Genomic DNA, 15,096 nt, shown 5'->3' with positions numbered 1-15,096 from the left:
GGCGCTGCAGCTTCTTCCTGTAATTGAGCGGTCACATGGCACCGATCATTTACAGCAATGAATATGCGGCTCCTCCCCTATGGGGGTGGAGCTGCCTATTCATTTCTGTAATGAGCGGTGCCATGTGACCGCTCAGTGCAGGAAGAATCTGCAGCGCCGGAGAAGCCAGGGACTGCAGGGACCGCGCTGGGAGCAGGTAAGTATGACTACACAGCCCCCGCTCCCCCTCCCCTGCTGACACCCGGGTATATGACTCGAGTATAAGCCGAGAGGGGGACTTTCAGCCCAAAAAAATGGGCTGAAAATCTCGGCTTATACTCGAGTATATACGGTAGTTGATGTGTTTTTTTTTTTTTGCAAAAAAATGTATACTAAGCTGCTCCACCAATCGTCAAGGTATACATGGTAATATAAGGTAGAAACATGGAGGTACAGTATTGACCCAGGATATGGACACCGAAATTTAGCCATGTACAACACTTATCTATATTGTGGTAGGGTGCAATACACTTGGTCTTCTTTCACACAACCATAATATCAAAACTTCCCGATCACTTCCACTGAACAGGACATAGATTATCATAAAACTCTATGATGATCTAAAAGTGTTCATACACATTAAATGGGTTTTCCGGTTTCAGAAAGATCCCCTTCTTTCCTGCTGCAGTTTGTTTTTAAAAGGGCTGATTCTGGTGTCTGTTATTGTCTGCCGTGCTGATGTCACGTCAACAGCGCTGCAGCCAAGTAGTGAGTTCAGCGGCTCTGCCCAAGTTAATTGCACAAGCCACTCCGTGCCACCGAGCTCATTGCTTGGCTGCAGCGCTGTTGATGTTACATTAGCTCTGCAGACAATAACACTAGCAGCAGCGGAGGGCACTTCACTAAACAAAACAAACGGCAGTTACTGGACAAGGGTTTTCAAAAATCAGGAAAACTGCTTTGACGTAGGTATCTGCAGCCAGGTCTTCATCCTTACAGGCCCTCATAGCCATTCTATACTATATATATATTCTATTATTCTATAATGATTAGATAGAAGTCGAACCCGCCATTTTTGACGGGATTGATGAGCATCTAATACCTTTTGGTGGCCTTTCATGAAGTTTGCGTTCAGTTGCCTGAACCTCTTTGGTCGGTAGTGTTTCTCTGCTCTTCATGGCAGTACCTGTCTTTTAGAGAACACAGGAATGATTAGCTGGGCCAAGCATTCCTGTGAATAGGAGAGTTTGGAGAGGTATATGGCTGCTGGGCCGTCAGGATGAATGTTGGTTGAATCGGTCAATTTTGGTAGAAAGGGCAATCTATATAGTATATATAAAGTATACTGTGGTGTCCCAAGTTTTGGATTTCAACATGTCTGATCACTTACTCTGAAGGGACATAAACCACCACCAGTCCTGTTTGGCAGGGTTTTACTCTACTTCCTTATTAAGAACTTGGCCAACAATTCCTGTTTGTCAGGGGGCCTGGAGGAATAGCTGATGGCCGAATAAATGTTTTCCGGACAGCTATTTAACATATATGACCGGTGCAAGTCTGGTTCAGTAGAACAGGGTAGGATTGAAGTATTGCGACTATATTGTGGACGTTAGAGTGGGCACTGGAATACAATCGGCCATACTGCACATATAATGTATGTATATACCAAATAGCATTGCTTGGAGATTTAGCTCATCAAGCCTCCAGTGACGTGGCAGTGACTCTCCTATATACTTGTGACTCTCCTACATACTTAAACAAGTCTTGGACAGTAACTTTAATTTCCCAGGTCACAATGCAATGTCTATAGTCGACCCTGACAGAGGATCCATGTATAGGACAGAGGGACATTTTAATCCCCATTTAGAAGTTATGGCCCACATCAATTATCAGCAATGGTATAACCTTGTGAAAAACCCCAGCATATTTTGATTTGAATGAACAATTGACCATTTTCATTGACTTTCATTTATTTTTACATCTATGATTTTATCTTTTTTTTTTTCTTATAACAGATTCTTAAAAGAACCTCACAAAGGCCATACCCATCACAGGTGCATGACTGTTTTTTTTTTTATTTCCTTTGTTTCTAGATTTATTTTTCCCATTGTTATGAATAAGGCTTAAAAAATATAGACATACAAATGCATGTTTGCGTTTCTAGTTGGAAAGGGCATCTAAGCTAATGTACAAAAATGTTACTGTCAGGCGGCATACCTGTATACAGTAGGCAGTATATCCTGGCAGTGTAAAATCCTCAATTATCTAATTGCTGGGAGCCGACTCTCAATCAGCATAAAGTTGGCAGTCACATACTGTCGACAGAGCAGCTCGGAAGAAGAGGAGCTGCTCTGTTGATGTGTAGCAGCTAAATCACTGGTGACATCTCTGAGTCGGCACTTAGTGGAACAGGCAGTTAGTTGCCTCCATTAGCAACTACCTGCCTGTTAGTTTTTAGGCCCATAGTTACAAAAAATAAAATAAAATAGTCATGGACAACCCGTTTAGTTTGCGCCTTTTTAAAGTCTGTATTATATGTGCTCGCCTGTTTGTTTGTTTTGTTTTTTTTGTTCGTCATTGTGAACGGGTTTTTGTTTTCCAGATATTCTCTACTGATTCATCATTTGCGGCTTTTCGAAAAGTCACAAAATGTGCTGCAAATATTGTGTAACTTTTTGCTCTACAGCCGTAAAAAAAAGTTAAAATCAAAAATAAAGATTTTGCACAAAGTTAAAAACTAACAAACGATTAACACAACAAAAGAAAAAGTAACATGACTTAAAAAACAAACAAAAATGCAAATGATTTTGGGATGTGTGTGTGTGTGTGTATGTATGTGTGTGTATGTGTATATATATATATATATATATATATATATATATATATATATATATATATATATATATATATATATATATATATATATATATATATATATATTACATATTCCACTGACTCACATTCAAGGTGGGGAGTGGGGTCGTGAGGTGGTGCTTATGTACCATGTTGCAAGAACCATCCAAATCATTAAAATATTTTGTACAATATTATAAGAAATTCAGTATATTTTGGCCCACAATGAGGATGGCGCCTGTATAAGAAGCCAATGACGAGATTCAGGGCTTCGAAGTATATAAACTCATATTCTAAGGATTTAGATTAGAGGACAATGCTCTATTACATTTTTACATCCTACGTTGTACGGCTCTTCATATTTTTCCCTATTTTCCAGTTGGTTCATCATATACCAGAGGCAAGCCTAAATTATCAGAAAGTTCCACCAGGCTCCATCGGATTGAAAGACTTTGACCAAAATATGAACGATAATCGCGATGATGATCCGATAAAGAGAAGGGCTAGAAATCGAGAGGAGGTAAGTATTCTGCATATGTGTACTTTTATTAGTAAAAAAAAAAGGAAATTATAAAGTGCAAGATATATGTATATATATTCCAGACCAAAAATTTGGACACACCATCTCATTTAAAGATTTTTCTGTATTTTCACGACTGTGAAAATTGTACATTCACATTGAAGGCATCGAAACTATGAATTATCACATGTGGAATTATATACTTAATTTCAGTTGTTTCACACTTTTTTGTTATGTCTTATATTCTAGGTTCTTCAAAGTAGCCACCTTTTTTGCTTTGATGACTGCTTTGAACACTCTTGGCATTCTCTTGATTAGCGTCTAGAGGTAGTCACCGGGAATGGTCTTCCAACAATCTTGAAGGAGTTCCCAGAGATGCTTAGCACTTGTTGGCTCTCTTGCCTTCACTCTGCGGTCCAGCTCACCCCAAACCATCTCGATTGGGTTCAGGTCTGGTGACTGTGGAGGCCAGGTCATCTGGCGTAGCACCCCATCACTCTCCTTCTTGGCCAAATAGCCCTTACACAGCCTAGAGGTGTGTTTGGGGTCATTGTCCTGTTGAAAAATAAATGATGGTCCAACTAAACGCAAACTGGATGGAATAGCATGGCGCTTCAAGATGCTGTGGTAGCCATGCTGGTTCAGTATGTCTTCAATTTTGAATAAATCCCCAATAGTGTCACCAGCAAAGCACCCCCACACCATCTCCTCCATGCTTCACGGTGGGAACCAGGCATGTAGAATCCATCCGTTCACCTTTTCTGCGTCGCACAAAGACACGGTGGTTGGAACCAAAGATCTCAAATTTAGACTCATCAGACCAAAGAACAGATTTCCACTGGTCTAATGTCAATTCCTTGTGTTCTGTAGCCCAAACTAGTCTCTTCTGCTTGTTGCCTGTCCTAAGCAGTGGTTCCCTAGCAGCTATTTTACCATGAAGGCCTGCTGCACAAAGTCTCCTCTTAACAGTTGTTGTAGAGATGTGTCTACTGTTAGAACTCTGTGTGGCATTGACCTGGTCTCTAATCTGAGCTGCTGTTAACCTGCGATTTCTGAGGCTGGTGACTCGGATAAACTTATCCTCAGAAGCAGAGGTGACTCTTGGTCTTCCTTTCCTGGGGCGGTCCTCATGTGAGCCAGTTTCTTTGTAGCGCTTGATGGTTTTTGCAACTGCACTTGGGGACACTTTCAAGGTTTTCCCAATTTTTTGGACTGACTGACCTTCATTTCTTAAAGTAATGATGGCCACTCGTTTTTCTTTACTTAGCTGCTTTTTTCTTGCCATAATACAAATTCTAACAGTCTATTCAGTAGGACTATCAGCTGTGTATCCTCCAGACTTCTGCTCACCACAACTGATGGCCCCAACCCCATTTATAAGGCAAGAAATCCCACTTATTAAACCTGACAGGGCACACCTGTGAAGTGAAAACCATTTCCGGTGACTACCTCTTGAAGCTCATCAAGAGAATGCCAAGAGTGTGCAAGGCAGTCATCAAAGCAAAAGGTGGCTACTTTGAAGAACCTAGAATATAAGACATATTTTCAGTTGTTTCACACTTTTTTAAGCATATAATTCCACATGTGTTAATTCATAGTTTTGATGCCTTCAGTGTGAATGCCCAATTTTCATGGTCATGAAAATACAGAAAAATCTTTAAATGAGAAGGTGTGTCCAAACTTTTGGTCTGCACTGTGTGTATAAATATGCGTATATATATATATTTCTGATGAAGAGACCTGTGTAGTCTCAAAAGCTTGCAATTTGTTACCATCTTTTCAGTTTATATATATATATATAATTTTTTTTTTTTTTCTTCAACAGGTTTGGAAACCCCCTATTATCTATGTGCAATGATCCATTCTACAGTACATAGCCTGTTGTGGAACGGATCACTGCACACCAACAAAGGGGGAAATCCAAATCAAGGGAGAGGCAATAAACACCATGTTACAAGACTTGAACCCTGCTTAATCTAATGGCTTAAGCAAAGTTTTAAAAGTCCCAAAATTTTTTTTATGTAACGTATGGACCAACATTACAGAGAAGTCAATATATAGACTGTTTTTAGGCATTGGCAAGGCTTTTAACCCTTTCCAAACGACTGACCGCCTCCAACAATATTATTTTTCTGCTTTGGTCCGAGGCCTGAAGACATCCGACTTGGTTTTCTGTTTAGCCAGCAGATAGTGCAGGTTGTAGTTGTGTTTTTTTTTTTCTGTTTCCCATCAGGCAATGTGTTTATAAAAATCATAAAATATGCAAATTGTCTCTTCAGAGAGGAAGAGGACAAGGACTCTAGTGCCACCTACTGGAAACAGCGATCCTAAAAGTCAATATTGACTCTAAAAGGAATCTGTCAGCAGGATTGTGCACAGTAACCTACACACAGTGTCAGGTTGGTGCTGTTCTACTGATTACAGTGATTCCTTGAGTGATGAAATCCGTCTTGTGGTTGTTGTGTAATTTTTATTTTCAGTTTTGTATTAATGATATGCCCATGCCCCGGGGTGGCCTGTGGGGGGTCTTCATGTGCTTCTCTGATTAGGTATTCATAATGTAGACTGCTGACAGGTCACTGATCCCTCACTGACCTGCCCCCTAGTTTACATAATGAAATTAAATATACATACTAAACAAAACAAAAAAAACCTTCTGCAGGCGGTGCCAGCCATGACACCTACACAGCAGTATAATCGCATGTTTAGTGTGTGAATAATAAATATGGATGAGGTTATCCTGATATTTAAAAAAAAATAATAATCCATTTGAAAATGGCGCCCTAGGCAGCAGCTATCGGTGTATATAGAGGCGATCCGATAGCTGCTACTGCGCAGGCGCCTTCTTGGAGGAGGAAATTTTTTTGGTTTTACTGTCTAGCAAGATGGCGCCGCCGGTGCATGCGCAGTAACAGCTATCGGATCGCCTCTATATACACCGATGGTTACTGTTGTTCAGGTGCTGCAGGAGCCATTTTTAAATGGATATTTTTTTTTTTAAATATCAGGATAACCTCAACCATATTAATTATATGCACATTACACATACGATTATCCTGCAGCGCAGGTGTCATGGCTGGCGCTGCCTGCAGAAGGTTTTTTTTTTTAAATATGTATAGATAATATTCATTATGTAAACTAGGGGGCAGGTCAGTGAGGGATTGGTGACCTGTCAGCCTTCTGCATTATTAATAGCTAATCAGAGCACCACATGAAGACCCCCACAGGCCGCCCCGGAGCACGAGCATATCATTGACTCAAAACTGAAATAAAGATTATACAACAACCACAAGACGGATTTCATCACCAGGTACCATTGTAATCAGTATGACAGCACCGACCTAACACTGTGTGTATGTTCCTGTGCACAATCCTGCTGACAGGGGAACTTTAACGAGCCTTGCAATATGACTTAGGATAAAAAACAACTTTAAATCTAAATTTGTAGACACTGTGTTTCGGGGTGTTGCCCCTCGTCAGTACAAACACAGAGTCTGCAAATTGAGATTCTTATTTGGCCTTTATCCTAAGTCATATGGCAAAGCTCGTTAAAGAGTCTATATTAACTTTTCGGATCGCTGCTTCCAGTAGGTGGCTCTAGAGTTCTAGTCCTCTTCCTCTATGAAGAAACCATTTGCATATTTAATTTCCCAGACGAGCTTGCATGACTTATAAGTCTCCTCACTCTGACATGCCAGGCATGGCTTGTCGTTCTCCACAAGGGAAACGTTACCCTTTACAAAAAATCATAAAAAAAATGGATTTGAAAAGGGGTCAGTGTCAACTTGTAAGATTACTATTTCCAGTAGGTGATTCTAGAGACAAGTTCTTTTTCCAATACGTGGCATGAGACCCCCATTCTCTTTCTCCAATAGACGGCACTGGAGACCCCCTTTCTTTTTCTTCAGTAGATCACTATAGAGACCCCTATTCTTTCTCCAGTAGGTGGCAGTGGAGGACTCCCTGTTCTGTCAGCAATAGGTGGCACTTGAGAAGATCTGTCTTTCTCCAATAAGTGGTGCCAGAGACCCCCTGTCTTTCTTCAGTAGGTGGTGCTAGAGACCACCTCTTGTTTGTTCTATGGGCGGTACTGGAGACTCTGTTCTCTTTCTCCAATAGGCAGCGACCCCTTGTCTTTTTCCAATAGGTGGCACTAGAGATCCTTTTCTCTTTCTCCAATAGGCAGCACAGGAGATTCTTGCTTTCTTTCTCCACCTAAAGTGTAAATTAGTGCTAGCCAGTGTCACCACAAATGCCAGCAACAAGGCTCCAAAAACATATTTGTGAACAGTACCAATTTTGCCAGGACAGTCCTGGAAACTAGAGCACAAAAATGTTGGGGTTTAGGCAAGCCTCACCAACAAACTGACCATTCTTCCTCACTTTTAGGGATGTACCAGGCGTTCTCAGGTTGGGGCCTACATGTTCCAGTATTGCCTGGAAAAAAACATAACAATATTTTACCTCCCATAACAGAGACCACAATATTAAATAGACGGATTGGCTAAGAACCCCTTTCCAAAAATGTCTATGGTCATTTAGTGTCTGTCTTCATAGACCAGTTCCTCCTCTTCCTTCTTCCTATCATTCTATGCATTGAATATTTGAAGATGACATCTTTAGATATTTGATATCTGTATTTTTTTGTAATCATCTGAAATTCTTATTTGTTGCAGGTCATATTCGACAACCTCATGTTGAATCCTGTATCACAGCTGTCGCACACGATATGCTCCAATACTGAAGTACTCACTGAAAAAATGAAGTAGGTTTTATTTTGTTTTTTTTTTTCCCATTACCATGCAGTATATACAGGGCATATTTGGGAGATAAAAAATGCATTATTATTTTTATTTTTTTTTATTTTAGAGTTTTATTTTTGAATAAAGAGAAAAGTTGGGAAGAAATAGAGGCAAAAATTCACTCTGAAAATGAAGTGCCAATACTTAAAACCTCTAACAAGGTAAGTTTCCTTCTCCTAAAGGAGGTTTCCCACTATTATAAGTGATGGTCTATTGCTAGGGTATAACATCACTCCTTGGCTGGTGGGGATCATGCTGCCGGGACCTCCACCATCATCAACAATGCCGACTGCAAGAAGATGTTGCCCCAAGTGATTCTGTTCCAACATCTCTTCCTCTCCATCTTCCATATTTTCAGCTGCCATTAGAAATTTTAGGGCCCCATTCAGTATAAGGGAATCTGTCAGCAGTTTTTGCTATGTAATCTGAGAATAACATGATGTAGGGGCCGAGAGCCTGATTCCAGAAATGGTACTTTAGTGGAGAGATCATGATAGCTGAGCTGCGTGTGCTGAAATTAAGGAACAAAATGACGGTTTTTATTATGCCAACACGTTTTGGTGCCGGACTAGTGCCTTTTTCATGATGGAAAACCTTTAACTAGCAAAAGGCGCCAAAAGGTGTTGGTGTAATAAAAATCTTCATTCTGTACCATCGAGGATTCTTCATTACCACAAACGCAGCCCAGGTACCATGTTTTCGCTACTAAAGTGCTAAAGTGAATGAATTGCTATCTGGAACAATTTTTCCTCCTACCACGGGGCCGCATACCCAGATTCTAAGGCTCTTATTGGTGTTATCCCCATACACAACGACCCCAGGTAAGCGCTACATTCAATCTCGCCCTCTTTTATTTCTCTTGCAGTATTGTCCTATTGTGCACAACCATTCCTAAGTGATTCCAGTGATGTGCACTTGCTAGGCTGTTTAGTTTTTTTTGCTGATTCAATAAAATCAGTGTTTTATCAGCAGGAGATTAGCACTGCAAGACTAGGTGTCTCGTGCCTCCTGGTCCAACCACACCCTCACCACTGATCAGCAGCTTTCTGCGTACGGTGTATATTGGCAGAAAATTGCTAATCAGTGGTATGGTTATACAGGGTTCTGCAAGATCAACCCCAGAAAAAACTGTTCACACGATCTGCATCCGATAAAATCACACATTGATGGAATCAGGTTCTCTGTAATCTGTTATCAGCATGATGCAGGGATAAAGACAAAACCTGCTGACAGATTCCCTTTAAATAGTCGGGGCGTACTGTATGCCTTTAACTGTTGCAAGGAATTCAAATGCAAAAACTCAATTAAAGGGCTATGAATCCTATATGACCTGAACCGGAAACTATTCGACTATTTCCCTAGCAGCAGTGCCTCCTTAACTGCCTGGATGGCAGCCATGTTTGACATATGAGCATGTTTTTTTTTGTCCACTTTTGCAACAGCCTGCATTAGCAGATAGCACCCAGATCTAGGATGAAAACCAATCCAGAGAAGGGGAACCAATGACATGCTTACCCTCCACTCCAGCGGTGCGCCCCCTCTGCTCCACGCCGGTATATTGTCTAAACTGGCTGCAGACGTCACAGCCTGTGTGACCTCTGCTGCCAATCACTTGCTTCAGCAGTATCGGCCCTATACCACTGAGGCCAGTGATTGGGGTGTACAGGCCATGTACAGGCTTACCATTGGGGAGCAGTGGGGATGTCATACCGGAACGGAGGGGGAGTAAATATTCTTTCCTTGTTTTATCGGTACTGCGGACTCTATGTTGCATTTTAGATATCTCATACAACCCCTTTAAGGGAAGTATTGTGCAGCAAGTAAAGCATACATCCCAATGTCTTCTGCCGCACCCAGGAGATTTGCCAACTCTTCCAAGAGTCCGGGAGGTCTCCTCTTTATGTTTTGTTTTGTTTTCTTGGAGCCTCCCGTAGAGTTGGCAAGTATGAAACAGGCTTTAGATCCATTTTAAGAGTCGAGAAATTTTTTTTTAATTCTCTCATTTTGTCTTTTGCTCAACTTATTTTATATATTTTTTCCTTAAGGAAATCAGTTCTATTCTGAAAGTTCTGCGGAGAGTTCAAAAACAACTGGAAGGTACGTCTCATCTCTTACTGTCTGAATGCTAATCACATCTTCTTGGAATCAATGATGGGGTTAACATTCTTTGTGTTTATTTATACAGGAATAATTAGGATTTTTGTAGTTCCCCTAGAGCAGGTGTTGTCACAAATGAGAAGCAATGTCTCATTACATGGCATGTCCACCGGAGATGCTACAGAAATGTGATAGCTGCAGGTCTCCCCGCTTCTATGTGAATAAAAGGGCTTCCTTGCTCACCACTGTCGGTGGAGAATATGCTTTATTTCTATGGGAGTTCGGAAAATTGTCAAGTGTTGCCCTGTGGATATGCCATAAATTGCTGCAGAGACAATCTCTTTAAATGTATTTACAATACTACTGAAAAAAAAATATTACAATGAAGAAAAGAGGTGTCACTCACCAGTGACGTGACCGGTAGTGTTTATTAGATCATGGGTGTCAGAGACACAAACTTAGGTAACGGTTGTTTCGCATGCATTCATGCTTCTTCCGGCTTCTACTGTGGCCAGAGGAAGCATGAATGCATGCGAAACAGCTGTTACCTAAGTTTGTGTCTCTGTAATACAATAGCAAGTCCAGCTCACCGTTGTCTATTTTCGCTGCAGTCCAGATCACAGACAAAAGAGAAGATAAATAAATCCAGCTCAATGGGCATGCGGTCTTCTTTTATTTAATAAAAAATGGATGACATACAATAAAATCTTCAAGCTAGTAACATCTACGCCTTTCAGGTGCTCATGGCTCCCTTCGTCACCTTTGACTAAGGGTGTTTTATACTTGTTTATTACATAAAATAAGATTGCCCATAGGTCAAGCTGGATTTATCGGTCTTTGTAATACCCAAGACTGAATAAACCTTACGGTCAGTGATGAGTGCCGCCTCTTTTCTTTATTGGAATGTACTACAAGTATCTATCGTCTTTACCTATCTGAGCATCACCGCTACTGACTCTGCAGTCTGATCATTGACTGTTTCCCCCATAGATTAATAACTGAAAAAAAATCCTTGTCAATCCAAACATGTGGTGTGAGCTACTGCCGAAAGGTTGTAGAGCAGGAAGAAGGGAGCAGATTTTTAGATTCGTTGTGTGAGAGAATATTTAGTATAATGTGTTCGAGTTTTTTTAAATTTTTTTTTACAAATTTGGGTGTAAGTCTAGTGGGCAACCCCCTCGTGGGAATGGTTGCAGGTCATTGAGCTACTCCACCCACAGGACTCCTAGACCAACCTTGAAAAGAAATGTATGAACTTTTACCTTCTGCGCTATGCTTTTATTTTTATAAGTCACTCGTACAATTATCCGGTTTTGGTAACCAGCTTTTATTTAGCCATTGGTGTGTGATTAAAAAGCTTTTTTCTACTGATATGAAGCCAACATCTGAGTTGTGCACAGAAATTTGACGTGTCCCGCAGAAATATCAATTATTTGTTTTTGTATTCTAATATAGATAGGTAGATATACTGTAGGTATATATATATATATATATATATATATATATATATATATATATATACATATATATATATATATATATATATATATATATATATGTATGTATGTATATCTGTAGATCCTACAGTGCTGAATCTTGGTGGTTTTGTATTCCTTTTTTTTTTTCTAGAACATGTCGAGATCGGTAGGTCCGAAAAGAGCCAAAACCCGGTTTAAAACCCTCCAAAGTGCCTGATTTTACCTTTGTCCCAAATGTAGTGCAGATAAGTCCAGTCCTTTGGTCATGCATAAAGAACAAACAGAAATTTTTATATATGTATAAAAATAAATATTTATAGCCCCAGATGACATGTATTGGGCTGATCGGGCTTCTCTGTAAGGTTTCCTTTTAATCGGAAAAAGAGTATTGCGCTCTACTCTATTATTACTATCACTAGTGATGGAAACACTGATGTAGTGGGCGAACACAGGGGTGAAAGGAAACTACGGTATCTTTTATCATTATTTATTCCTTTTGTTGGTAGGCCACTATTACATGCATGTGGTTATTATAATATCTTAATGATGTTTTTTTTTTTTCTCATCCCATAGTAATAAATGCAATTATCGACCCGGCCGGACACGTTGAGGTCATCCCTACTAACAAGAAAGCCTCTCCTGTCATTAAGACTTTGACAACTCAAGCTAGGACTCATAACTCTGTTTCAAGAACAGAATCCCATCAACCAGTCCGCATAAGAAACTACGTTCATAAGTCCAGCTCGGGCTCTTCGAGGTCACCTGAATCCAGCTTTGGTAGAGATGAGGAAGATGCCTATATTGTTTGATTTTATTTTTTTTTTTTCAATTCAAATATTTATTTCCTTTTTTAATTTTTGTTCTTGAGTTTTCTTAATATAAATATCCCTTAATGTAACTACATTTATGTGGCTTCTGGTCCGATATCCTTAAGTACATGTGCTTGTCTGCAGGGCTTGCTGTTCTCACTAATGCACAAAAGTCTGTGTTTTGCAAATGAATGTTGAGTTTACTCTTACAACTCGCACTGTTTACCAGCTCATCCTCGACACAGAAGCGAATTTACTTGAATATTATTTTTTTTTCAATATACAGTTTGACTTTGCTTAAAGAAAAAAAAATGTGCCATAAAATCAAGACCTGCATAGTGTAAATTTTCAAATTCTTGGGTCTGACACTTATAATATTCTCGTATGTAGATTGCACTTAATTACAGAATTGTTTTCCTAGTTTTGTTCTCTGTGATTTAAAAACAAAGTTATCGATGGGTCATACTAGTACTAAGAAACTCAAGTGACCTGCCTTTTGCCAAAACGCATTCCCATAAAACATATACGGTAGATTACATTTTTTATAATGTTTGAGGCCCAACATTTTGTTGTAAGATATATTTCACGTTTTTCTGTTTCTTCCAATGGCTATTAGATACATTTTAGACCTTTCAATTAGTGGTACTTCTACGCAAGGTCTGTCATTCACCCTTTCAAGACCTGTTAGGCTGAAAGCTTAAGACTTAGTCATTCCATAATTTCGAACACCATAATTGTAAATTGTTTAGACAGTACTAAACATTTTTTTCTTTCTTTCTTGTTCATAAAACCACTGGAACAACATATTGTTTAAATATTCGATCATAAGCTGGCCTTACATGTTGGGTTAGCCTCCAAAGGGTGGGTTTACACCACCCAACTTACGGCATTAAACAACCGCCAATCAGCTACTGGTAATAGATAGTTCTGTGTGCATAGAAAATCATTGTTCTCTGCAGCATGTGTTCTTTTTACACAGAGTAATGTGCTGATGAGAATGATCTTATTAGCAAGGCAAAAGATCATTTTATCTGAAGAACGACCATTTTTCTCGTTTAGCAGCTGATTGTCCGCCTGTTTACACTGCCAGATTATTAGGAAAGGAACACTCGTTCCCAATAATTATGCAGTGTAAATGTACCGTAACGCTCCTCCTACAGGTGATGATAGGGGAAAGAACCTCAATGCTCAGTTTTTTTGTTCCCTAGCTAAGGTGTTTGACTATGACTTAAACCTCCATACTCTTTAGATAGCTGTCAGTCAAACCATCGCTCAGCCAGCAACTTTCTCTTATACAAAAGCGCTCCCCTTAGACAACAAAAGGATTCTGAAATGCGGGCACATAAGGCTGGGTTAACATTGCGTTAGTGCAGTCCATTCAACGTATGTGTTAAACGGATTGCGTTAATGCAAGTGCCGAAAAAGATTGCGTTATGCGATCACGTTAGCGCAGATGCTCTATCTGCGCTAGCGGTCACGGACCCCGAAACGCTGCAGACCACGTCCGAGGGTCCGTCACAGAATGACAGCACATCACGAATGCTTGCCGATTATGGCATGTGTTGGCGATGCGCCCGATAGTAGGGGTTAATGGCACCGTTAACGGACTGCGTTACACCACGTAATGCCGCGGAGTAACGCAGTCCGTCTAACAGACTGCCATAATGCAGTGTGACCTCAGCCTTGGACTGTAAGCCAAATCTGTCAATGTCATTGTTTTCGGCGGGCATTAGTATAATATGTATGTGGGCCTTTACTTCACTGTCCCAATTAAAAACTTAAATATGCTCAACCAAACAGGGAGCATGTGTATGAACAAGGAGGTCAGGAGAGATAGCTGTTGGCAGAATGGTCATTTATTTGGATGACTGCTATCTGATGTATGGCCAGCTTAGGAACTAATAAAGAACAGTTATCACTTTAGCCGTTGTTTAGCACAGTATAAGAATTAAGATTCCTACAATTAAGGATACCAATTTTAAAGGCTTTAAAGGATATTCCCATGCCCCAACAAGGGGACCTATATTTGTCTTGGGAACTGGACCTAATGCGGGCAGCTGTCGGTGGTGAGGTGGTCAAATTCCCAATCATTTGTATGAGTATTCAACCCACCGATGGGGCCAAAGATGGGAATACCTCTTTAAGTAACAGACTTTGATATTTCGAAAACTACTATATTTGAAAGGGGTATTGAAAATTGTCATCTAAAAATGATAATTTTTTTCATTTTTAATTTTATTTTTATTTCTTTTTTAAACTTCCATCATTATTTTAGTATCTTAAAGAAACCCCCTTCCTTGATATTTGCTAAATAAGTATCTCCAGCTATGTTAGAACTGACCAGTCTATGCATTACATGGTCCACTATTTACTGGTATGGTGTAAGCAAGGGAGAAAATATAGAAATATATGGCTGAACGAAAATTGGTCGAGAACAATTGATCACTATGAGGTTCTATGAGTCGGTGTCACGGGTGACTGACTTTAGAGAAGGGTTTGTCTTCATGACACAACGCCTTTTGACTGTAAAAGATCCCTTTTGTCAGATTATATACGGT

General features: G+C 40.0%; 1 protein-coding gene across 3 annotated transcripts in view; it reads left to right on the top strand.

The window, feature by feature from the left end:
- Positions 1–12,883, top strand: part of CEP170B (centrosomal protein 170B) — a 90,829-nt gene extending 77,946 nt beyond the window's left edge. For 2 of the 3 annotated variants that reach the window (XM_069734193.1, XM_069734177.1), the window contains exons 15-20: positions 1,995–2,033; positions 3,212–3,352; positions 8,029–8,117; positions 8,222–8,315; positions 10,200–10,251; positions 12,303–12,677. In XM_069734193.1, the coding sequence (XP_069590294.1) occupies positions 1,995–2,033; positions 3,212–3,352; positions 8,029–8,117; positions 8,222–8,315; positions 10,200–10,251; positions 12,303–12,538 (651 nt within the window). In that variant the 3' untranslated portion in view covers positions 12,539–12,677. Of the gene's footprint in view, positions 1–1,994; positions 2,034–3,211; positions 3,353–8,028; positions 8,118–8,221; positions 8,316–10,199; positions 10,252–12,302 lie in introns of all 3 variants that reach the window. The other variant, XM_069734185.1, reaches the window with a different exon arrangement.
- Positions 12,884–15,096: the final 2,213 nt, after the last annotated feature.

This window comes from Ranitomeya imitator, chromosome 1, assembly GCF_032444005.1.
Source record: "Ranitomeya imitator isolate aRanImi1 chromosome 1, aRanImi1.pri, whole genome shotgun sequence".
Lineage (NCBI taxonomy): Eukaryota > Metazoa > Chordata > Amphibia > Anura > Dendrobatidae > Ranitomeya > Ranitomeya imitator.
The sequence above is the reverse complement of the archived record's forward strand: the minus strand, read 5'-3'. Positions and strand labels throughout refer to the sequence as shown.